This window comes from Herpailurus yagouaroundi, unplaced genomic scaffold (genome assembly GCF_014898765.1).
Source record: "Herpailurus yagouaroundi ecotype Mexico unplaced genomic scaffold, PumYag 187, whole genome shotgun sequence".
NCBI lineage: Eukaryota > Metazoa > Chordata > Mammalia > Carnivora > Felidae > Herpailurus > Herpailurus yagouaroundi.
Genome location: NW_024412418.1, coordinates 5,407,893 through 5,434,350, shown reverse-complemented (window position 1 = coordinate 5,434,350; position 26,458 = coordinate 5,407,893). Strand labels below are relative to the sequence as shown.

The 26,458-nt window shown below is 37.8% G+C and overlaps 3 protein-coding genes across 3 annotated transcripts; all 3 read left to right on the top strand.

The window, feature by feature from the left end:
* Window positions 1–8: 8 nt before the first annotated feature.
* LOC121043857 (olfactory receptor 4A15-like) lies at window positions 9–575 on the top strand (the record flags this gene model as incomplete). The annotated part of the gene is made up of 1 exon (XM_040495856.1): window positions 9–575. A coding segment is annotated over one exon (567 nt), but the record flags the coding sequence as incomplete, so codon positions are not given.
* Window positions 576–11,209: 10,634 nt separating this feature from the next.
* LOC121043856 (olfactory receptor 140-like) lies at window positions 11,210–12,142 on the top strand. Its single transcript, XM_040495855.1, has one exon. It carries the CDS (start codon window positions 11,210–11,212, stop codon window positions 12,140–12,142), a length of 933 nt encoding a protein of 310 aa, XP_040351789.1.
* A 6,021-nt stretch (window positions 12,143–18,163) lies between these two features.
* LOC121043950 (olfactory receptor 140-like) lies at window positions 18,164–19,111 on the top strand. The gene has a single exon (XM_040495922.1). The coding sequence runs from the start codon at window positions 18,164–18,166 to the stop codon at window positions 19,109–19,111; it is 948 nt and encodes a 315-aa protein (XP_040351856.1).
* The last annotated feature ends 7,347 nt before the right edge of the window (window positions 19,112–26,458 follow it).

Sequence of the window (26,458 nt, the reverse complement as noted above, 5' to 3'; positions counted from 1 at the left end):
CACTTCATTATCTAATCATCATGAATAGGAGGGTATGTGTTCTTATGCTGCTGGTGGCCTGGACTGGAGGCTTTCTGCACTCGTTGGTTCAATTCTTCTTTATTTATCAGCTCCCTTTCTGTGGCCCCAATGTCATTGACAACTTCTTGTGTGATATGTATCCCTTATTGAAACTTGCTTGCACCAATACCTCCCTCATTGGGATTTCTATGATAGCTAATGGAGGAGCCATTTGCATTGTCATCTTCTTCATTCTCCTAGTTTCCTATGCAGTCATATTACGCTCTCTTAAGACTCATGGTTTGGAAGAGAAACGCAAAGCCTTCTACACCTGTGCATCCCATATAACTGTGGTCATTTTATTCTTTGCTCCCTGTATCTTCCTGTATGCAAGGGCTAATTCTACCTTTCCTATTGATAAATTCATGACTGTGGTTTTAACATTCATAACCCCCATGCTGAACCCTTTAATCTATACCCTGAGAAATAAAGAAATAAAAAATGCCATGAGGAAGCTTTGGAGTAAAAATCTGACCTTTGCTGGAGGAAGGTTGTACTGCTCGTGCAGAACATGATATTCATTCTTTCACAGAATCAAGGACTCCTTTCACTAACAGTGACTGCATTTTAAAAATCATCTCCTTTGCATTGTTTAGCCTATTTATTCTGAAACAGGTCTATAAGTTAATCTTTATCTAAATGGGGTATGTTATATCCCTTAGAGAGCAAGAGAATTGTGTCAATTTAATCCCTGATATATGTAATCAAACTGTGTTAAGATTCTTTAGTGGGAAACAATTTTTGGTTTTATTTCAAGTTCTTGTTTGTGGGGTATGGCACCTCCATGGTATGTAAAAATATTATCTAGTAGAAAATTTAAAATTAAAAATTCATCTTGTTAAAAAATAAAACCTAACAGCTTCATCTAACAGCAAAAATAAATATCCTGGTCAAATTAATTAATTTCACAGCACATGTTCACAGCTGAGGATAGACCCATAAGTAGTGAACTTTGTTAGGTTTATACTGTGGTGGTAGCATATGGTTGATTTTGTATATTCTAATTAAGTTTTGGACAGAAAAATTAAATTGTTCAACCCCTTCTGTACATCAAGATCAAATGGCTTCTTCCAGTAGTTACAATATATGTATAAGTGACTCGACTCATATTACGATAGAGCCTCAAATACTGCCTACATTAAATTATACTCTCTGGGTACCTTTTTAAAAAATTGGCAATAAATGTAAAACATTTTGGGACTAGATTGTTTTGTTTACATATGAATGACTTTCTGATTCTCTGTAAACTTTGTGTTCTTGACTTAAGTGGTAAATCAAAGGTGTCTTCTCTGTTTACAATTGCTCTGTAGAAGTTTTGGAGGTCTATTACTGTAATACAAAGACCATTTTTTAAGGTTCTGGCATTATGCATTACCTTGTTGAGAAGTCAACTCACAACACAGATTGGATACGATATTGGTATTTTTTTGCCTTCATCCTTCTTTCAGTTTGTAATTCGATCCGGTTAGTGTACTTAGCAATATTAACGCTCCCATTTCTTTTATATGTATTGAATAAATGCCAGCCATGAAGGTTCATTTATTATTCAATGAAGTAAATAAAAATTAATCTAGATCATTTCTTCAGAAAGAAATTCAACACAGTGGATTAAATAGTAAAAATTTATCAGAACTGTAGGAGATGACACTGGGGTCCTGGCATGAACTAAGTTGGGATCAAGGTCTCACCACCTCTGCTGTGGTGCAGAGGTGCAGAAACCGGACTCAGGATGAATGTTATGTGCATATAATTCTCAAAGTCCTTCCCTGTCCTGATTTGATAAATATAACTTTCAAAAAAATTTAAAGTTTTGCTTCTTACATTTACATCTCTAATCTATACAGGATATAAATTTTCAGGTATGGTGCGAGGTGGGAATATACTTTCCTTTTTATAGTAGATTAACTTCTCCCAGCACATTTATTGAATAACCATTGCATTTCCCACTACCCTGCAACACCTCCACTTTCATATAGAAAATATCTATATATCTATTCTTCTATTTCTTAGCTTTCCAAAGTGTTCAATTTGTTGATCCATGAACAATAATACAGTGTCCAAATTACTGCAGTGTTTCACATAGTATCAAAGTCTAAAAGATCGCCCCCAAATACCAGCAATCACTTTATCATTTCGGATGGTTTTGGTGGGTCAGAAATTTGGGAGCGGTTCACAGCGGTATTTCTGGGTCAGGGCCTCTCATGAGGTTGCAGGCAGAAATTGGCTGAGCCTGAGGTCATTCTGAAAAGCTTCTTCACTCACATGCCTTGTACTAGGCTTGCAAGTCTTGAACAGTGAGGGCTGGAAGAACTAGTACTCCTTGAGATCATAAGGGTTGGGCCCTAATCTGATGCAACTGGTATCCTAATAAGGAGAGGAAGGGACATTAGAGTTCTCTCTCTCACTCGTGTGCACAGAAGAAAGGCCATGTGAGGACAGTGTGAGAAGGTGGCCCATCTGCAAGCCCGGAAAAGAGGCCTCACCGGAAGCCAACCGTGTTGCCACTTTGATATCGGACTTCCAGCCTCCAGAACTGTGGGAATATCAAGGTCTGTTTAAGCCTCCCAGTCTGCATGATTTTGCTATGACAGCCCAAGCAGACTAATATGATGATGGTGGTGGTGATGATGATGATGATGATGATGATGATGATGATAAATAATCTAGATTTGGTGAATAAAGTCCTGAACTGAATCACCAAAATTCAGTTCAGGAAGATAATAGCTTCTCATCGAATCTTGAGATGAGAATAATTTCCTAAGCCAGAACTTCTTGAATGAAGGAATCATCACATATCCTTGAATAAATACCCTGTGATATCACCAGAGATAGGGGGTGTATATCTCCATCCTAACCTTTCTCTAAGGCATCTGATATCATTTGGCAGGGTAACTATGCTCTGAAAAGAGAGAAATACTCAAACATTTCTGGAGATGCCATAAATATGTTGCAAACTAATGCTCATTCCTGGGTGGCAGAATGCCACTGTGGGCCAGTGGTCAGAAAGCAGACCGAAGGTGAAAGAATATTGGCCCAAAGTGATCACAGTGGGCCAGTTCTGCGGAGAAAGTTAGACTACTTATATTCTAAGGAATACATTTCCATTTTGGGTCCCTGATCTCTGGTGTTTAGTTTCATGGAATGATAGGCTGAGTAGAAGTATTTAGAACTAATCTTCCTTTTCAAAACAGTAAGTAAAAAAAATTACCATATCCTTGGGCTACCAAAGAGATTTGATTTATTCAGGGAGTGAGTCTTACCACATTCCCACTGAATTTACTAGTTCGGCTTGGAATAAAATGGAGAGACAGGGTAACTGTGTGGAAAATGGAATCTTAAAATAAATCTGAAATAAATTAGGCAAGCAAAACAATGTCTTTTGTTTGAATTATCCTTTAGCAAGTGAAAATATCAACTATTCCATGCAGGAAAAAGATAAGTAGGTTGGGATATAAGAAACCTAAATTTGTACCCGTAATTTGTCACCATCAGACTTAAATTTTTTCCTCGTCACCATCTGAATGTGTAATTTCAGGAATGTTTCTTTCCTTCCCTGGGCCTCAGTTTCTTCATATGAAAAATGAAAAGAATGAATTAGATACTCTTCAATAATTCATTCAATTCCCAATGTCTATGATTAATGATTGATTAACCAAATTCTGGCCTCCATGTACTTGACTTTTTGGGAAACTCCCATAGTAGACTATCAAACCCAAGACTAGTATTCTTCTTACAGTCAAAAATGGTACAACACTTTTTGGGACTTTTGATTTTGGATAGCTCGTAAATCAGGCAGATAACACTGTGGAACTGAAATAGCAGAAACTGACTTTTGGTTCTACTGCTTACTAGTTACACCATCCTGGAAAAATGAAAGAAATTATTCTAAATGTTAGGTTTTCCATCTATAAGTTCGGAGTAATGTACTCATCTTCTAGGGTTATTTTGAAATTAAATATGAGAGAGGATTGTAAACAGTAAATGCTTGATGTATGATACTACCTTTTAATAGCAAATTTAGGTCAAATTAGAAATGGACAGAGACCATAATATGTTATTAACTGACCAGACAAAATATATAAGTAATGATAATTCTAAATTCTCCAAAGAGAGGAGATGGACAATTCTCAGAGGAAGAAGTTGACGTATTTCAAATTCTCAAGTGTGTTTTGAATCTATTTGTTAATGTCTCCACAACCTAGGATGAGAAACAGTCTCTTCTTAAAGCCTTTGTTGAAAGATGAATATTAAAGAAGATTCATGCTAAGTACCTTGGTAAGATTTTACATGGGAGGTAATGTGGGGCCAAGGTCAAGATCAAGACTTGAGGCCAGACAGACTTGAATTATATCTTTAGGTCTGTCCCTCACTAACTGTATATCCTGGAACACAAGGTTTTCCTTCTCCATGTCTCAATTTTCCTGTCTGTAAAATAGAAGGAAGAACCTTTCAACCACATATCGCTCTTTCTAAAAAATATTCAGTGAGGTATTTTACATTTTTTTTGCATAATGTATAGCATATGTGAAACAGTCAATACTAATTTTTGATCATTACTTGTAATAATAATGGTTAACTTTCATGCAGAACTTTATAATTACCAAATAATTCACACTCTTAAGAGGAAAGTAAGCTTAATTCTTTAGTCCTTAATTATCTCAGAACTGTAATATTTCTGCCACCAAAAAAATAAAAAAGGAGGTGAGAAAGAGCTATTGGAACATTCAAAGTGGTACTAAAATTTATTTAAAAAGTCTTTTCTAAAGGTAGAGTAACATATAATCATGCTAAAAAATATAAAATACAGAGAGGTGAAAATGAAAAAAATGTTAGTTTCAGCATTACAAAAAACCTATAAAATAATACTGTTTTTGCTTTGTTTACTTTCTGTATTTTTCATGCATCATTTTTCATAGTTATCCCTATACTTTTCCAACACAAACATAACATTTAACAATATAGTAACTGAGACTTTTTCTATGAATTAAAAGATTTTGGAGAAATGTTTCTTTAATTCCTGAAAGCAAAAAGGGGTGCCTTATTTAAATGCACTGAAATGACTTTTAGCTTTTATTAATTGATTGTGTAGCAGACCTTTCCTTTCTTGACTCGTATGTAGTTTGGCTCTTAATGAGGGAGAACACTGCTGGGAGGGACACCCTTGGTTGTTTCCTATGTGTTATTATATAGGAGAGGCTAGTGAAAACATCATGGCTATTGGTTGAAGATGTCGTTTCTGGTATCACATTTGAAAGCAATCAAAGCAAAGGCTTTCTCTCTGAGAGTTGAGATGATCGTATTTGATAAAGTGTAGCAGATAACTGGAGCCTCACTGCTTCCAAATTTTTAATCTCTCTCTTTTTTAAATGTTTATTTATTTGTTTTGAGGTGGGGGAGTGGCAGAGAGGGAGGGAGAGCAAGAATCCTGAGTAGACTCTGCACTGTCAGTGCAGAGCCCCATGTGGGGCTTGAACCCACAGACTGTGAGATCATGACCTGAGCTGAATTCAAGATTCAGACGCTTAACTGACTGAGCCACCCAGGCACCCCTTCAATCTCTTTATGCAAGAAATAGCAGTCCCTTGCTTCCTGAAGTGATGGGAAACTGAGGTGGTTCTTTCAAGAGGAAGCATTTGGAATTCTATTCCCTACTTTAAGTATTCACTTAATCTTCAGAGCAAAATGTTAAAGAGCCTAACTCAGTGTACTAGTCACGAGGTGTGATCCAATGCTCCATCTTCCTGGGCATTCACACTTGGTTATGGGGCACGTCACACACTTTGAAGTGCACATCTCTGATACTTTTAACATTTTCCCTCTTTTTCCTTAGAATATTGACTGTCCAGGGGCGCCTGGGTGGCGCAGTCGGTTGAGCGTCCGACTTCAGCCAGGTCACGATCTCGCGGTCCGTGAGTTCGAGCCCCGCGTCGGGCTCTGGGCGGATGGCTCGGAGCCTGGAGCCTGTTTCCGATGCTGTGTCTCCCTCTCTCTCTGCCCCTCCCCCGTTCATGCTCTGTCTCTCTCTGTCCCAAAAATAAATAAAAAACGTTGAAAAAAAAATTAAAAAAAAAAAAAAGAATATTGACTGTCCATATCATAGATGAGGAGTTCTTTCAGAGAAGGCCCCTGTCTGCATCTCTCTTTGTAGACCCTTCCAGCCCCTTTGCACATATTAGGGGCCAGATATATATATATATATATATATATATATATATATATATATATATATAGTTACTGAATTAACATGTAAATCAGTGAACGTTTGGACAGTAAACCAATGAATTAACGGATGAATGAATGAATCATGGGTTCTGAGAAATAAGGGACTGATTTTCATAAAACTAAAAAATGGATTTGATCTAGTGACAATACCACCACTATATCTTATTCGATAGCTTCTCTATTAATTCTCTACAATTTTTAGATGATATAATTACAAAGGTAAGCCAAAGACCCAAACAACCATGTTTGCAAAAGATAAAACATTGGAGTTTTTAAAGACTGGATTCTCTGTCTTTGGCTCACACAGACTTAAACCGAAAAAAATTGCTTCCTTTTCTCATCTATAGTGATAACGCCTGTTAATAGCCTATCTTTGTCTTTCTTTTTTTTTTTTTTTAATGTTTATTGATTTCTGAGAGAGAGAGAGAGAGAGAAAGAGAGAGCAAGCCAGCAGGGGAGATGCAGGGGGCGGGGGGAGACACAGAATCCGAAGTAGGCTCCAGGCTCTGAGCTGTCAGCACAGAGCCGGACGTGGGGCTTGAACCCAAGAAGCTGTGAGATCATGACTTGAGCCGAAGTCTGACGCTCAAGCGACTGAGCCACCCAGGTGCCCCTAGGCCTTTATTTTTCAATCTGGGAGCTGAAAAAAAGGAGCCTGGTTAGGCTCCTACAGTATAGGCATCCTAGTTTTCATATTTTCACCTGCAGCATTGATTCGCATTCCTTGGCCTTCTTGGTAGCTATGCCTCTACTAGATTATTCTCACTAGTCCTTTTTCAGAAGGCACTGAAGCAGTGCTTTCTGGGATTTTAAGGGGAGAAACATTTGCTTGAGTATACACCACTACAGGTTAAAAGATCACTCTAGGGAAATGAAATCTGGAGACATGAAAAAGGAATGGAGAGTAGTGGATAGGTAGAGATCTTTTTTATTTTGTGGGGCAGGGAGGATGCTGAGCAAAAAGGTAGGAAAAATGAATTTGAAGGGGAGAGTATCAGTGAATAACACTTGCAAGAAATCTATTTCTGTTGAAATATTTTTGACACTCATTTTAAAACTGTAATCATGTGTAACAAACACTGTCTTTATCCGCTGAAGGCCAAGACTAACTAATAAATCTACTGTGGAGTGCATGTGTGAAATAGCTTACAAGCAATCACTTTGGTAAAGAAGAGAAAAGGACTCGTGCTAGGCGGTTAAAAACCATGCAGATAAATGACTGACAACCACTCTTATTCTTTTTGAGTAATTCATTGCTTTAGGTGTTATAGATATGGCCTCATAGAAAGAACACTATAATATTAATAGTCGTAGTCCAGCGTCATCCTTTGTATCTCCTTTATGCCAGTTACTGGGATAGTAGCTGTTCTGCTCTCACAGATATCCTTTGAGCCAAGTATGTTCATTTTACAGTAAATAGTGAAGAGTTCCAGGGGTTAAATGCATTTTATGGAATTACCTTTGCTTGTTTATTTCAGCGTCACAACCCTTTGACTTACATTGAACAGCTTCCTTACTCTTTCTACATCTTAAATATTTCATCTGTTAAATGAGGATGATAGCAGTGTCTGACTTCATTGTTGAATTAAAGATTAAATGTGTCTGGTGCTTGATAAACAGTCAGGAAATCATTGACTGTGTTAGTAGTGACTTCTGGACATGAAATTGTCTCAGTAAATGACAACACTGTTTTTAGATGTTGTTGTCCAAAAATTTTTGGAGTAATTTTTACTCTTTTCTCTCTTTACGTCTATGTTAAGGCCATCCACAAATTCTATTGTATCTACCTTCATAATATATTCACCTCTACTATTACCATACTGGTCCAAACCATCATTGCTTTTCAGCTGGATGGTTGTAGTAACCTCCCAACGAGTCTGCTTCTACTCTTGTTCTTCTCTGACCCATTCTGAGTCAGAATAATCCTCTTACAATGATCTGCAAGGCCCTACAAGATCTGTCATCAGCCAGTCTTTATTTATTCCTATCCTGTTACACTGCCTCCTTTGATCAACAGTATCAACCATGCTCCCTCCTCAGGGACTTTTCACTTGCTGGTCTCTCTATATGGAAACTTCTCTCCTTGGGTATCATTGCAGGTCCTTCCCCATTCGTTCAAGTTTGGCTTATGCAATCCCTTCCAAAAGAAGCCTTCTGTCACTGCCTTGGAGAAAATCATATACAGGGACCATGTATCATTTACCCTGCTTTATTTTTCTCATAGCAATTATTGTAACTTGACATAATGTATAGTTCTTTTTTTTATTTGCTATTTTCTCTCTCTACTTACTAGAATATAAGCTGCATGAAAGAGGAAATTTTATTTCTTATTTTTACTGTTAAAGCTCCACTTCTGAGAGTGTTAGTATTTTGAAACGAACTTATACATGAATGACTCAATAGACCATAAAATTATATTTCATTGTGTAATCCTTCCCCTATACACACACACACCCACACGCACACACCAGAGCCAAATTGATGTAATTTGTTCAGCAGCTTGGTTTCGCTGTGGTTGATAAGGGTACTTACATTAGCCAAGTCTGGGTGGGAATAGAATTAGGAGGTTAATAAAAAATAATTTAATAACATATTTTGATTCCATTTGTCTTCAAAGCAAGTTTTTTAAAAAATATTAGTGCTTATTTATTTTTGAGAGAGAGAGAGAGAGAGAGAGAGAGAGAGAGAGAGAGAGAGAGAGAGACTGTGAGCGGGGGAGGGGCAGAGAGAGAGGGAGACAAAGAATCTGAAGCAGGCTCTAGGCTCTGAGCTGTCAGCACAGAGCCCTACACGGGGCCCAAACTCACGAACTGTGAGATCACGACCTGAGCTGAAGTCAGACGCTTAACTGACTGACTGAACCACCCAGGTGCCCCTCTTCAAAGCAAGTTTTAAAGAAGACTTTTACAAACTGATTAAATAGAAGGAGATCCTCAAACAAAATAAAACAGAAAAACCCATGGTGAAATAACACAGAGGTTAAGAATATCTGGATTTTTTTATGAGTCTTTTAGCTTATCGCTCCTAAATATAATGGTCCCTATTCTTAGATCAAAAAGCAAGAGAATTTTTTAGAAAGTGAAACCATGACTCTTACACAAAATGAACACATGAAAAAGATTTTATTTAATCATTAATTTATGAGAGAACTGGTAAGATTATAATCACCCGAAAGAAGAATCAAAAATATTACCCTTACATTATTCAATCAGGGATGTGTAATTCATCTACAAATAAATGCAGAACTGACTTTATCTATAATGGCCAGGAAGTCAATCAACCTTTCACCAAACAACATTTGCATTTCTATGGGCCAGAGTTATTAGCATTATTATCAGTTTTATAAATGTTATGAGTTATAAAATAGCTCAAGGCAGTAAAAGGCATAAATCCTATATAATCCCAAAGAGAGTGCTGCAGATAACACAAACTTTCACTGAAGATGCCCAATAATCTTTATGCTACATTTCTGCCTTATACTATATATATATACATATATATAGTCTTTCCAGGGGAATTCTACCAAACATTTATTTATTTATTTATTTATTTATTTATTTATAAAAATGAAATTTATTGTTAAATTGGTTTCCATAGAACACCCAGTGCTCATTCCAACATGTGCCCTCCTCAATACCCATCACCTACCCTCCCCTCCTCCCACCCCCCATCAACCCTCAGTTTGTTCTGACAAAAGTTAATTTAATTTAGCAGCTATACATGAAAAGAAGTACAGATCTTATAAATAAAATAAATTCATATAAAGGGAAAATTATTTTCTCATTTATTTTTATTTTATTTTTTTTACAAAGGAAAGAACACAAATTTTCTGCATCCATTGGAGTCCTGAGATAGCATACTTAAAATGAGAGATTAAAAATAGTTTAATTATGTTTATTTATCAAGGTACAGGTAGGGTTAAGGGAAACCAATAAGGGATGAAAAAGCCATTACCACAATTAGACTTGAGAGAGCAAGGGCGGGGGGCAGGGGGAGTGATCACAGGAACCCAGAGGGTCCATCCCAAAGAGTTCTGCTTCAGTGAGTCACCCAGTGGTTGACAGACCACTGTCAATCGAACAATGCATACCCTGACATCCTTTTCTTCTCACCTGCTTTCTTACATTCAGCTGGTACCACCTATTGGTCAGAAGGTAAGAGATCTGGTTGAAAGAGACCAGGGAAAGCAGCTGCCCAGGGTGGGCACATTGAGAGTGGATCTGAAGGGGTGGAAAGACTACATCTAGTTTGCATTCCCACCATGTACTGCATTATTTTTTCCTTAGTAAGGGAGTAAACACTTACATTTTTTGGAGTTAACTGGAAAAAAAGAAAACCCAGAAGAAATAAGTAAAGAGTCTTCCAACTTATTTATTCATTTCATATTTATTGGACACCACAATAAGTCCGACACTGAACCAAGTGAACAAATAAAGGGGTGAACAAGCAGGCAGGTCTACTCCTCTGCCACTTATTTAAAGGGTTTTTAAATGCAAAAGAAGGTGAATTAGACTTAATCTTGCATCAACCATGTGTGGAACCAAACCAACAGTTGTACAGCTTTTTAAAAATATTTAATGAGTTTTTAACATTTCTTACTGGCTGAGAAGCAATCAGGCTTATTATATGGTGACCTTCCTGTGCCTGGATGTCCTCTAGCAAAGACCCAGTGACCAGTTTTTCAGGTGTGGAACAAGGATTTTTGCATCCTTGTAAGAGGTTGAATTCACTTCAAAAATTTGCTCTTTTTATAAAATAGAAAAAGCAAGTTTCTTTTCTTTGGCACACCATGAAAAAATAGCTTATGCTATTAAAATGCTTTGGACTTACCTAAAAACCCCACATATAGAGTTCTCATCACCTTGTCTTTGAAAATACTGTCTTTACAGGTTAATTCTCCACTCTTGAATTCATCATCAGCTTTGAAATGAAAGAAGACAGGATGAATGTGACCGAATTCATTCTAATAGGACTTACCCAGAATCCTCAGATGCAGAGAATTCTATTTTTGGTGTTACTTATCATCTACATTGTCACTGTCACAGGCAACCTGCTCATTGTGGTCACTATAATCTGCAGCCAGACTTTGGACTCCCCAATGTATTTCTTCCTGGCATTCTTGTCTTTGATAGATGCATGCTATTCCTCCTCCATAGTCCCTAAAATGTTAGCTGATCTGCTTTCTGATTCAAAATCTGTTTCTTTCAGTGGCTGCATGACACAGCTCTTTGTAGAACATTTCTTAGGAGCTTCAGAGATTGTCCTCCTTGTGGTCATGGCCTATGACCGCTATGTGGCCATCTGTAGACCCTTGCACTACGTGACCATCATGAACCACCACACATGTCGCCTCTTTGTGGGGGTGTGTTGGGCAGTGGGTTTTCTCCACTCCATTGGACAGATTCTAGTTACTTTCTGGCTCCCATTCTGTGGTCCCAACGTCATGGATCACTTCATGTGTGACATTTTCCCCCTGTTACAACTTGCCTGTACTGACACTTTCCTTGTCGGCCTCTTGGTTGTTGCCAATGGTGGAGTAATTTCTGTGATCACCTTTGTGATGTTATTGGTATCCTATGTGGTCATCCTGGGCTCCCTGAAGACTCACAGCTCTGCAGGGAGGAAAAAGGCCCTCTCTACCTGTGGCTCCCACATCACAGTTGTTGTTTTGTTCTTCGTGCCCTGTATTTTTATGTATCTGAGACCAGTAGCTACTTTTCCCATGGATAAAGTCCTAACACTATTCTTTACTCTTATTACTCCCATGTTAAACCCTGTCATCTACACAGTAAGGAATACAGAAGTAAAAAATGCCATTAGAATGTTATTAAACAGCAATGCCATTTCAGAAAATAAATGACCCACTACAAAGATGTTATTTCTTTCATGATCTTTTACATTTTTATATTTTATTACTTTTAAGACCTCATATCTCTCATGTGGCACAACACCTCTGCAAGCAGGTATTATTATGATTATTCCTATTTTACAGATGAAGGAAAATGAAGTTCACATTAAATAACCAGCCCAATGTCAGACAGAGCTAGTATGCAGCTCTGCCTTTTTCTAAATCCAAATTTGATGCTCTTTCAACCATTTCAAAGAGTATCAGAAAAAAGGCAGCATTTCATCAGAACTTCTCTTGTTTTGTAACAGACTTAAAAATGTTCCTTTCTAATTACAGAGCTGTGTAATGGCTTGTGTATCTAAGCAGTTGGTACTCAGCTGAATTGCCTACTGGCCTAGGACAGTGTGGAATGCAATTTAGAAAGGAGGTATTTGCCAATACCCTCTTGGCACACACTTGCTATATCTAATGTTTAAAATTATCCTGGGTTTCTTGTTATGTTGGGTAAAAGTTGTCAGGGATTATGAAAATTAATTGTATTTAACCTGATGTGAAGATTTTAAAGTGTCTTCCCATGGTCACAACTTACAAAGTTGAATTCTCGTGTTTTTATTTTACAGAAAAAAAGTAGAAAATCAGAAAGTTTAAATAACTAGATCATAGAGCATGTAAGCCAGCCTTGAGTGCAAATATTCGTACTCCACATCCTGTGATCTTTTCATGATACAGGGGTTTGGGACTGGTATTTGATTATGGTTTGCTTTATAAAAATAGTTTTTGGTTATATGCCATAGAAAGTGACACTTTGAGTAATAATTATTAGTAAAATCAAATGTAATTATTTTCCAGAAACATGCAGTAAAATCATTTCACTATTAAAAAGTTGACTTTGCATTTAGTTCCTTGAATCTGGAATCCTCTCTGGAAACTGCTTTAGGAGAGCATTTATAAGAGATACGAAAAAATAGGAATCATTACTCAACAGTTGCCAAAGAAAGTATTTCTCAGCAGAACAGCTTAAGTTGCATGACTTTCTTGTGAATTAATTTTGGCTTTTTTCAAAAATAAAGTCGGTTAAAGAAAATGAAATCTGTGACCAAAATACAAATGTGTATGTATGTCATAGATGTATTTACAGCTTCCTCTTCTGACAGAAAGATCCAGCATCCTACCTCATGAGTGCCATATGTTTTATTGGAAAAAAATCAAGGGATTCCATGATGTAACAATATTTAGCCAGCATATTATGGTTATGAAAATGTAGAGTAAAAAAGCATCAGCTTTAGGACCAGGAGACATGGGTCTTATTTCTCACTGCGCCATTATCTCATCCATGACCCAGACCAGCTCTCCTTATGTCTACCAGTAGTTTACCTGGGTAATTTAGAAGGTGATTCCAAGTTCCGTGGTTCTGCCCACGCCCATATTTTATTACTATGAGTGTTGTTATATTCACGTCTACTTCAGTTAAAAGTAAAATTGGAAGAGTCATGAGACCACAGCTCATCTCCCCCAAGTTTTGCATTTCTGACAAACAACTTAGAAGATGTCCTTCAAGGCTGAAAGGGTCTGTGGACTGGTAAGACAATGTGAGTTCTGCTCCTGTGAGAACACGTTCCTCTCCCCATTGAAATGCACGAAGCCACAAGAAATGCATGAAGAACACTTTGGCAGGTACCTGATTTTTGTGAAATTAGTCCCTGAACCCATCAAACATCAGACCGTACCTCAACTAGTTTCTGGTCAACTGTGATATGATGTATATTTAATTTCTTCTGCTTTCATTCTGGTTTATCCTTCTGATTTGAAGCGCTGTGTTGCTGTCTCTCTGGGGGTTTCCAACCACTCTGCCTTTGGATTTACATTCTGGAAACACACTTCCCTGGTATAGCTCCAGGAACTTCTCTTTTGAAAAATTACTTTCATGGAAAACCCTCAGTGATTTATGTTTAACTCATTGTTTTTTCATCTCATGCTATTGTAGGCCTTGGGAAACTAGACTAGACAGTGGTAGGGGTTCTAACGCAGTCTCTCCACTGACCACTGCAGCTAAGTAGAGGCTGGATGACCATTTAATGGGCATTGTGAATGGCATGCAATCTTTCATGACACTGGGCACAATGACCTTGTAAGCACATGCTAATTCTCTGATCTGACTCTGGTTTTCATCCCAGAGCTGAAAGACAAGTTCAAGACATTTTCACAGATGATCCTTCAGCAAAAAAAAAAAAAATATATATATATGTATATTATGTATATATAATATATATATGTATTATGTATATATAAAATATATATAATATATATGTATATATAATATATATGTATATATTATATATATATATTATATATATATATATATTATAGCTCTTCAGGTTCAAATCCTGATTCAAACTGTCTTTGGTATGTACCATCACAAATATTACCATGGCACTATAATACTCAAGTGCCTAATCAAACTAGGTTTAGTCATGTTTTCTCGGGTACCTTAAACTGTTTTCCCCCATGACACATGTTGCTCTCAAGGACCCAACCCAGAGTTATGTACAATTACTTTTTCCTCTTACTAAAGAAAGCATATCTGAAGATGGGTGAGTGTGCTTCTATACAGGAATATTTCTGAATGTAATTGAATAAAAATATCACTTCAAAAATTGATATTTATTTCTTTTAGTACATAACTGTAATATGCCTCACAGTTGGTGGCAGCATAAAGGTGTCATGACACTTTAGTTGTAAACAATAATTTAGGGACAAGGATCCTGGCCCAGAATTTAGAGGCCTGGCTTCTTGTTTCACCTTGGCAAATAGCATCCTTATTTCTTGTCTTATATTTCCTTGTTATAAATACAGATAGATGCCTATTTCTTTTCTATTTCATAGGGATACTATGAGATTAAATTTATATGACTGAAATAAATACATTTTACCATCTTTGACTACAACTCAAGAATGGAATTATGTTCATTATTATCATTTTTATCTAATTTCAGAATTGGCATAAGAAAGAACCACTTTGAAGAAGTATTGGAAACTTTAGCTGATATGAGGTGCCAATATTATAATAGGGTTCATAACTATCACCTCATGTACATCTGAAAACAATATTTGAAAATTACCACCATGAATGGCAGACCAATCAAAAAGCAAATATTATGGCTTGCAAGTTTAAAAAATCAGATAGTTATCCGTCTAAATGTTTAATTTTTACAATACCAAATATTCAGACTCTGTATTAAGCTCATTTTTTATCAAGTATACAAATTTATAAATGGTTGACTTAGTTTTCTCCTCTTGTCATGGTATTTTGTATTCATATAGATTCAAGGAAGAAATTAAAAATTAAAGATGAATGCTATAAAACTGATATTCAATTAAGTTACGTGCAATAATTGGGTTGTTGGCAAGATCTACTGATGATGGTGACATATCCCTGAGGTCTAATTAACCATAGCTAATAAACTTCACAGAATGTGCCTACACACAGGGTGGATAGTTGTGCTTATGAGACTCAAGAGAAAGGTGCCATTTATAAATCAGCAAAGACACTTAATGTAGCTGGGCTAGTGTGTATTTTCAGTCTTACAACTTGACTTATTTCTTGGTGAACTACCGGCTGCCTGAGACCCTGGCCATGGAGCTGTGTCAGACAAGTTCATAGGTGAGATTTTTTTCCCCCCAGAAAATATATAATTATAGAATCTTAGGTTTAAATGGATCTTGTAAATCATAAAATCACCTCTTACCCCCTCCCCTGGTTAATCTGACATTTAAATGTCTTCTGCAGCAGGTCAAACCACAAAAGGTGGAATCAACTACAATACTACCAATTTAGAAGTAAAAATATTTTGGGATCTTTTTTTCTTATTTATTTATTTATATGCATATTTAAATTAGTTAGAATCATGTTATATATTCAAATTTGCATCCCAAATTTCCCCCAACTATTATTACAACATAATAATTTTGCTTTGATATTGTGCAAATGTTTAAAAACATCTCTGTTACAAATGACATATTATTCAGAGAGGTCCACTGTATTTTGCTTATCCATTTCTCTAATGTTGGACATTGTATGCAGTTTTTAATTTTCCACAGTTCTTAATAATTGCGTTGAACATATTTGTACATAATGGGTTTTCTCTTTTAAAAATATTGTTATTTGGGTTTTATTCCTAGAAGGAATATTGTAGATTCAAAGAGTACCGCCCAAATAATTTCTACTTCTTCGTAGCTAGTTATAAATCACTGTTATGAATTACATCTTATTCTTACTTATGTGCACTATTGTCTCTTCTAATCTTCCGGGGAAGTCCACCTCAGAATAAGGGACTACTTGATTTTGCTATGAGGTTGCTACACTTGGTTTTCACATATGAATAAAATTTTCATCTTGGATAATTAAAAAATTAAACTCTTTATCCATTTACCTTTGGAAGGAAAAGAAATGTTTTCCTGCAGGATAAGTTTTGCTATATTTATGTTTTCTCCCTTGTTTCATTTGAGAGATTTATGTCCCCACATTTCCTCATTCCATTAATAATGCAAGATCCTGCAAGCAGGAATGATGGGTGATGGATGCTTTGGGGGGATGGGAAGAGAGGGCACGAGAATGCAGGTAAGAGGAGCATAAAGAAGTGGGGGAGTCTCATGAATGAATGCGCTGCTACTGTTTGGTAATAAAGTGTTGGGGGAGGGGTTACTAAAGGCATTTATTTAATGTTTATTTATTTCTGAGACAGAGAGAGACAGAGCATGAGTAGGGGAGGGGCAGAGAGAGACGGAGACACAGAATCTGAAGCAGGCTCCGGGCTCCGAGATGTCAGCACAGAGCCCGACGCGGGGCTCGAACTCACGGACCATGAGATCACGACCTGAGCCGAAGTCGGACGCTCAACCCACTGAGCCACCCAGGCGCCCCTACTAAAGGCACTTAAACGGGGACGCTTTTTATGACTTTATGTTGACAAACACATTTATATACATAAGAAGCATCCAATAAGTATTTGTTGAATAAGTGAACATATGATACACACTTAAAGTAATAGATTTTATATATTTGTGTGTGCATGTTTACACACACACGTATACACACACACACACACATATAACCTATCTTATCTAACAGCCTCTGTTCTCCACATGAAATTTTTATTTTTAAAAACTTTTATCTTTTATTATTTTTTAAAGTGTTTATTTTTTGGGGCGCCTGGGTGGCTCAGGCGGTTAAGCATTTGGACTTCAGCTCACATCATGATCTCGGGTTCATGAGTTCCAGCCCTGTGTCAGGCTCTGCCCTGACAGAGCCTGGAGCCTGCTTCAGATCCTGTGTCTCCCTCTCTCTCTCTCTCTGCTCCTTCCCCACTTGTGTGCTCTCTCTCTTTCTTTCAAAAATAAATAAACATAAAAAAAAGTGTTTATTTATTTTGAGAGAGAGAGTGCACATGCAAGTTGGGGAGGGGCAGAGGAAGAGGGAGAGAGAGAATCCCAGGGAGGCTCCACACTGAGGGCAGCACCTGGCATGGAGCCCGATCCCATCACCCTGAGATCCTGACCTGAGCTGAAATCAAGTCAGACACTTAACTGACTTATCGTTGTAAGTTAACTCAGTTGTTACAGTTGTAACTCAGTTGTAACTGAGTTACAATTTATAAGGTCACAGGCATAGAGGAGGGCTCAGAAGCATGGGACACCGAAATGACTTAGTGAAGTCACTTAGGGTTGGAACCCGGAAAATCCCACTTGTGTTTAAAACCCAAGGTTTTCTCCATAAATTACACATCAGGAGCTGCCCTTTGGGTGTTTATAAGCGGCAGGTGCGAGGTGTATGAAGAGACAGGTGGGAGCATTGTGGAGGAAGTAAGAAGGAATGAAAACAAACGCCGAGGCCAGGAGAGCCCAGAACATGCGCTACATTTACAGTGACTGTTTTTGTACCATGAAATTCAGACTACAATCCTTTCATGGATTAATAGGTATTTCTCTTTATCCCTCTGTAGGGAATTCAGGCCCCAGGAGGGTGTTCCTTCTTGAATGGATATCCTCACACCTCCGAACAATGTGACTGAATTTTTTCTCTTGGGACTCACGCAGAATCCACGCTTGCAGAAAATACTCTTCGTGGTCTTTTTGTTCATTTTTCTATTTACTGTGCTTGCCAATCTGCTCGTTGTCATCACCATCTCCCTCAGCCCCACGCTTTCTGCTCCCATGTATTTCTTTCTTACTTACTTGTCTTTTATAGATGCCTCCTACACCTCTGTGACCACCCCCAAAATGATCATCGACCTGCTGTATCAGAGGAGAACCATCTCCTTGGGTGGCTGCCTGACTCAGCTCTTTGTGGAGCACTTCCTGGGAGGATCAGAGATCATCCTCCTTATTGTCATGGCCTATGATCGCTATGTGGCCATCTGCAAGCCCCTGCACTACACAACCATCATGCGACAGGGGCTCTGCCGCCTCCTGCTGGTGGTGGCCTGGCTAGGGGGGATCCTGCATGCCGCTGTGCAGACGCTTTTCATGGTCAGCTTGCCCTTCTGTGGTCCCAACGTCATTGACCACTTCATGTGCGATCTCTTCCCTCTGCTGAAACTTGCCTGCAGCGACACCTACAGGTTGGGAATGGTGGTGGCGGCCAACAGTGGGGCCATGTGCTTGCTCATTTTTTCCATGCTACTCCTCTCGTACATAGCCATTCTGAGGTCCCTGAATTCCCACGGCTCCGAAGGACGACACAAAGCCCTCTCAACATGTGGCTCCCACTTTGCCGTAGTTGTACTTTTTTTTGTGCCTTGCATATTCACCTACATGCGTCCTGTGGTCACCTACCCTGTGGATAAGCTGGTGACTGTGTTCTTTGCAATCCTCACTCCCATGTTAAATCCTATCATTTATACAGTGAGAAACACAGAGGTGAAAAATGCCATGAGGAGTCTGTGGAAGAAGAGAGTTAGGCTGTTCATAATGCCAAGGAAGTGATGGTATATATAAATAGGGAGGACTGTATCTGTCATAAAGCATGAAAGAGAATCAATAAATTTTGCAGATCGCTGACAGAAAAAAAAGTCCCACATACGAACATTTATTAAACACTCAATAGTGGCTAAGCCCTTTGATAGGTGCTTTTGATAGTTTTTAATGTACTTTACCAAAGCCTCAGTGTTCATAGATTCAAGGTATGCAATGGAAAAGACGACTATAAATCCCAAGTTTGGTTATTATAGAGTATGTTTTTCTCCAGAGTCTTACTGTTACTTTACCAAATTTTTCATACATATGTTACTCGGATGAAATCGTTTTTTCCATAGGACTTTTTTTTTTTTTTTTTTTTTTGCCTCACCTATGGTGAAACAGAAAATAGAAATTCTTAGGTAGATATATGTGGAGGGGACAGCTGGGGAGTGAAAGAATTACTGCTGATGTTTTTTAGCCCTATGAATGTACCAAAGGCAAAAGGGAAGACACCCACAAAAGGAAGGGAATAATTCATAACATAGTTCTAGTTTAGGGTGTTTTCTTTTTTGGCACAAAAAATAAGCCAGAAATGTTGAAATTACTCTCAGTTTGGTCTCATCTTTAAAAATACCCTTATGACTCATTGTTTATTTATTTATTTTTTTAAATATTTTTTACTATAAAGGAATTTTTTCTTTCTCCTTATCGAAACCTGAGCCATTTGAAACAACAACAGTAAACATTATTTTATTTAACCTTAACAAAAGGACATATGATTAGGTTCTCAAGCTTTTTGTTCGGGAGGTTGTGATACATACATTTATATTAAATGAACATTTTATTACTTATCAGGCATATTCAGCTCAGGTGATTTATCCACATACAAAATTGGTAGTTCCAATATTACTGTCCTCATTTTACAGAGAGGCAAATTGGTGACAGGAGAGGTTTACTAATTTACTTGCCTCAGGTCACACGTCTACGAGTTTCAGCCGCAACACTTGAACACGGGTCTTCCAGATCTCAGTCCTACTTTCTTTCAAATAAAACACAGTTGTCTGAAGCATTTATATCTATGGATAAGACATTTTTCTGCAGGTCTTGATGATTCACTTTGTCCTTCAAGAAAGATGGTCTCAAAATTGGTTGTAGCCTTGTCTTACATATAGAGATACGTTTACGCAATAACACTCTTCTGTGCACATGGAATCTGCCGGGTCATTCTCTTTTACTACGCAGCACTTTCGAAACAAAGCTTCTCTGACTATAAGGCTCCAACTTATGTTACTTCCCACAGAGGTCCCTTTCTCAAGCTCGCTGGTCATCTGGACTTGCATCTTAATTTGACCGCACGTGTAATGCCAGAGCACGGTCTATCTTTTCTCGGGGGTGACTGTGTGTCCTAGTTTATGCCTGGCTGTCTCAAATCATAAGGCATAGAACATTTTCCCACGAAGTCGAGGCCTGGAAGATGATATAACAGCGCTTAATCTGTTAAAAGAGATCAAGTTTGCAATTGCTGGTGGCAATTAAGCACAACAGACTCCAGACCAAACAATGTGTGGTTCAGTTTGACAGTTAGATAGGAGCCAGGGGTAAGAACAGGGAAAGTATTGAGTAAATGTTTCTACATTGAGACAAAAGGGGAGATTGGAAGAGGGGAGCTACAGCCAATGATTGTGTCTTAGGGCTGTACCACATGAGAAGATTAAAGAGGCACAGATTATAAATTGTCAACAGCAAACTTGACAGGCATTAAGACCTGAAAGGAGAAATGTAAGACGGTCTAACACTGTCTCCTGTTGTCAGGAGACTGTTGAGGGAGGCTTGCTGGTTTGGGAATAATTTCAAGGAATGTTAAGGTAATCCTTTGCAAAGAATCTCATCATCGAGATTCTCTCATGAAGGCCAAGTGCCGTCTGATTATTTCTGATACTTAAAACAACAGGAGGGAAAGAAGTATATTTACTCTGAAAAATTAATAAGACACATAATGGTCATATCTGTTGTACAAGGAGACTTTGGTTTATGTGGACTTCTAATTCGGTGAGACTATCAGGCAATAAGTGAGGGGAGTGAGCTAACTCTTGTTGAAGACCAACTGTGATGCACACATTTTGATAGTGCTTTACGTGCTGTAAGTGTCTTTATGCAATACGTTTTATTCGATGGATCTTTACACTATTTATGCAAAAAAAAAATGCGATTCAATAAGGGTTAAGTGTCAATATCAAGACTTTTAGGCTCTGCCTCCTCTACTCTTCCCATTTCCCACTATTCCTTGCTGGCATGAAGTGAAATAACCAAAACGCAGAACTACTCATTGGCCACATTGTGAAGATTGTCCTTGAGGCATTTTTTTCCCCCTTATTTGGGGGTCACTTTCTTCCCTTCAGCCTTCCCCTGAGCCTGGTTTCCCAGGCTACCTGTACTCTCTTGATTCTTCTTGGGTCCGAGAAAAGCCACTTGATGATCTCATGTCCACAGATGTATTTCCTTTCATGGACATCGTGAAAAGTGGGATGTAATGGGCTCAGGAAATGAAATTCAAATGGTTGCATTTGAAAGACAGTGAATGAAGTATGGGCGAGAAAGATATTTGAAAGAAAAACAAGCAATTCAATCGTTGAGGAGACTGATAGTCTGGGCATGAGGGTAGTGCTTTAAAGCACTTAATGTCGTTTCTCTAGGGCTTTTACAATCGCTGTTCCATGTGTGAATATTTATTGCTTGAAAAATGGCTCCAAAGTCAACTGAGTTTAGGAAATTCTCATTTCCTTTATTCAAAAAAAAAAAAAAATACTATTTAATTCCCACAGTGTGCCAGAGAGTTCTGGGGGCTTGGTATAAGACGTTGACTAATACAAACAGGTTGTGTTTGTGTGGAACTTAAATTACAGCGGGGAGCAGATGGTTAATAAGCAAGTGAACAAATGAATGAAAAATGTAATTGTGTTGGTAATAGGTATGATGAAAAACATTATATTAAGGAGGTGGTGCAGAAGAGAAGAACTGGATATAGATGTGTGTACTTGTTTGTAGCACAACTAGAATTTCAGTCACACTCACATTTAACCACATTATTTACCTTCACCCATTTCTTTATGTTTTCATTTTATTATTTTTTTTTTGGAGAGGGAGAAAGAACATTTGCGTATGAGTGGGGGAGGGGCAGAGAGAAACAGAATCTTAACAGGCTCCACACCCAGCATGGAACCCAACGCGGGGCTCAATCTCATGACCCTGAGATCATGACCTGAGCCAAATTCAAGACTCAGATGCTTACCTGACTGAGCCACCCAGGGCCCCCCACCTTTCTTTTTGTAAGTAAGCTTTTTCATATGCTTTTGCAAAGGGTAAAGTATTCTTCGTTCAGGTAAAAACAATTTCTTGGGGAATAAAAATATCTTAACTGTTTTTATATATAAAGTACAGATATACATAAGGTACATACATGGATAATATATCTGTGGTGTTAAATTTTTAGTGAGGGTAATTAGAATGTCTACAACGGTGACTTAGGAGGGCAGTAACGAAAAATAAAAAGATTGAGAAGCTTCCCCTAACCTCCATATCAAAGTGGTTAGGTAAGAACATGAAGTGATTCTAAGATGTTAGTAAAAATAATCCAAGTGCGGAAGATGGTCCATCACCTTTGTGAGTCATACTCAATAAAACTGAGAGACTCTTCCTTTTCTGGAGACTTCCTCAGGAGACTGTTGTATTCTGTGTACTATGTTGTAAATGTAGCATATTGATATTTTTCACTATTGAAGTTGGAAAAAGAATGAAGGCTATCATTCCAGATATTTCTAAATTGAAAACATGTTATTTGAGAGTACTATTGTTATGGAGTGAGAAAGAATTGAGTCCTTTTTTTCTGGCTGAGGTACATTGTTTAAAATCCTTAATAATGACAACTGTTCTGCAGTTAGGTGTGACAATTTTAATAATAGTCTTAAAAGATGAAGGGGACACCAGACTAAGTAGTGGAAAAACTTGGTTCCAGGATTTGCTAGGTGTGTTGGCTTTTCTTCATCTAGGTTATTAGGCAGATGGATGGTTGTGTGACCATTCTGTTACTGAAGTACTGAAGAAGAGAGGTTACATTGGGAGCAGATAATTGAATGGTTAATACCAGGATCTGGGGTTGTGTTTGTGGAGCATCAGCCTGGCCAGTCTCCAGTGAAGTTCTGCCCCAGAGAAAAACAGATCCTTGTAGGGGTGGATAGGAATTCACTGGTACAGTGATTAGCTCCCCAGTCAGTAGAGACACAGCCTCAAGGGGATGCTGTGGAATGATACAAGTCTGCACACTTGGAAATTCTGTGCCATTGGAAAATGGCGCTCTGCCCTCTTAGCTCAAGACTATTACCCGAAGGAGAACATCTTATTAATAGTGTTTCTTCTAAGATGTGGATTGGAAACTCCTTACAAATTAAGCTCAAAATACAGCCAAGTTCTATGAATGATTTTGTAAATAGCTTAGCTGTCTTTTTTTTTTTTTTTTTTTTTTGGCAACCTTTCTTATTTAGATGAAATTTGAGTTTCTCTGCCATCTACAAGGGTTGTTTCCTATTTAAATTCTTGGACACTTAGAGCATCTGTTGTAAATCTTTCGTCCAAAATCATGAGAAACTCTGGTCCTATAGAAATAGCTCCCCATGAAATGATCAGACGATGTGTCTGCAGTGCGTGTCCTGATTTACTTGCCTGTATGCTTTGATCTGCTCAATGGAAACTCTAATAGGTCATGATTTGTAGCTATTTTGTAGATGAAAGTTCATGTAAGTACATCCTGGATGGGGCCAGAACTTTGGTTACCCTGACATTATCCTGGAGAATTTACTTGTACAATCTCTGCCTTCTACCTTCTGGAACCATCGGGTAACTGGCTTTTGGAGGTCACAAGGAAGACATCAGGTCGAGCACTGAAGGTGACTTCAACAAGTTACGTGAGTACTAAACATGTTCTTCTTAATTTGAACTACTTTGAAATTGTTGAACTAATTGAATCACTTTATACACATGTACAATAATACTTAAAATGTGTCAGTAGTTCAATGGTTTTGTCTCTACACGCAAATTTGTGGCTTCAGAATGGAGAGCCTTAACCTATCAACACTTTTGATGGGATTTGCTTTAATCTCTTTTAGCAAATTATCAAAATGTAAGTGTCTGCCTAATCCAAGTCATGAGATTAGTAACTATGAGAGTGTATTTATGTTTTAGGGATGCGCTCTTAGGAAGGGGAGGAACAGGAATAGCTTGTAAGTCTAGGATGGTTTTAGAGAGATTTTTATGTTTCCTTTTTTTCATGCAACTCTGTGTGTGTGTGTGTGTGTGTGTGCACATGAATACACATATATATATGTATATATTACACATGTTTCTGCTTTCTTCTTGTGCCAACTGCTTTTAGCTTTGATTTTCCAATAACCTTTGAGAACGAATTTACATGGTGCTTTATTCCCGATTTAGTTTAATGATACTTCAAATGTTTAGTTTCATTTTTTTCCAATGTTTATTTTTGAGAGAGAGAGAGAGAGGGAGAGAGAGCGCGCACCAGTGGGGGAAGGGCAGAGAGAGAGGGAGACACAGAATCTGAAGAAGGCTCCAGGCTGTGAGCTGTCAGCACAGAGCTCGACGCGGGGCTTGAACCATGAGACCATGACCTGAGCCAAAGTCGGATGCTTAACCTACTGAGCCACCCAGGCGCCCTGTTTGGCTTTCAGTTTTCATGTAAAGATGAATTAGATTTAAAAAATATATTTATATAAAACATATATTTATATAAGCACATACACATTTATATGTGAGCAGCTCTGTCCACTGCAGGGTGTTAGTGTTGGTGCTGAAGGTGATGCTGATATGATTTGCTCGGGGATGGGGTCGTGAAATCAAGAAAGGTTCTTCCGGGATTCAGCGCCCTCCCACTGGAAACATCCCTAGAGAACATTAAGTTTTGTATCTACAATGGTATAGTAATTTCCAACCCATAGAGGTGCTATTGTAGATAATTCCTTCTCCACTCATCTTGCAAGGAAAGCAAAATGAATTAGGAAGACTTGCTGACAAAAATAATCCTTTTAAAGCTCTTAATTAGAGACATTCTACTGATGATGCATATGTTCTGGGTACAGATATTCTGAGAAATACGGGGCTATTGATTGCTCGTTAAAGGACAACTCAGGGACATCCATAAACGCATTTCTTGTGGTCCAGGATTTTACTGAAGAAATTATTCGGCTCCATAAGACATTCACACACTTAGAAACATGAATCAGCCATAACTTGGATTCAAATACAGGTTCTATCATTTATTAACTGTATAGCCTACACAAGTTAATTATTCTGCTTTTTCTCAGCCATAAAATTTGTCTAAACAGAGCCAGATGTGAGAATTAAATGAGAAAACATGTATTACGTACTAGCAAAATATGTGGTATGCAGCACATGCTAAATTATTACTATTATTTTGATATTTTGTGTATAGACTATATATCTCTACATCGATATCACAGTGCATATAGGGGAGCCTGGGTGGCTTAGTCAGCTGAGCATCTGACTTCAGCTCAGGTCATGATCTCGCGGTTTGTGAGTTCGAGCCCTGCATCTGGCTCTGTGCTGGCAGGTCAGAGCCTGGAGCCTGCTTCGGATTCTGTGTCTCCCTCTCCCTCTGCCCCTCCCCTGCTCATGTTCTGTCTCTCCCTCTCTTTCAAAAATAAATAAACATTAAAAAAAATTAAAAAAAATTTACATAGTAAATTTACTTTAGCTTCATCTGGAGACCAATAATATATTTCTTGTTTAGGTCATTGATGAAATTCGATGAATGAATGATTAAATGTGAATAAAACTAATGTATGATTTTTACCTTATCATTTGGTTAATATAATCAAGATTGATAATATTCGGTGTGAGTAAAACTGTGGGAAAAACTACTCTTTCATACACTGTTAATGAGAATGAAAGATACTTCAGGATTTTGAGAGAACAGTTACAGAAGCAATCGAAATTCAACATATGCATAGTTTTTGATCCGGTGATGGCATTACTAGGAATTTCTCCAACCAGGAAGTATTCAACCAGGAAACATTCAAACCAGAAAGTAAAAATGTCAGTAAAGTGACGTCCAGTGCATCATTGTGTATAGGACAGAATACTAGAAATAGCATAAATGTCAAGCAAAAACAAATTGGTTATATGAATTATAGTACAACCATAAAATAGAATCACATGCAGAAGTTAAAATGTAGGAAAATTCATAACTGTTGACAAATAATGCCCAAACAGTTAAATTAAAATTTCAAGAATATTATTATATTTTATATACTTTTATATAGAGCAAAACACATAAATGTGCACATA

What these genes read in the sequence shown, in the direction of transcription:
- LOC121043950 (XM_040495922.1), top strand. Translation starts at nt 18,164, where the DNA reads ATGGATATCCTCACACCTCCGAACAATGTGACTGAATTTTTTCTCTTG.
- LOC121043856 (XM_040495855.1), top strand. Translation starts at nt 11,210, where the DNA reads ATGAAAGAAGACAGGATGAATGTGACCGAATTCATTCTAATAGGACTT.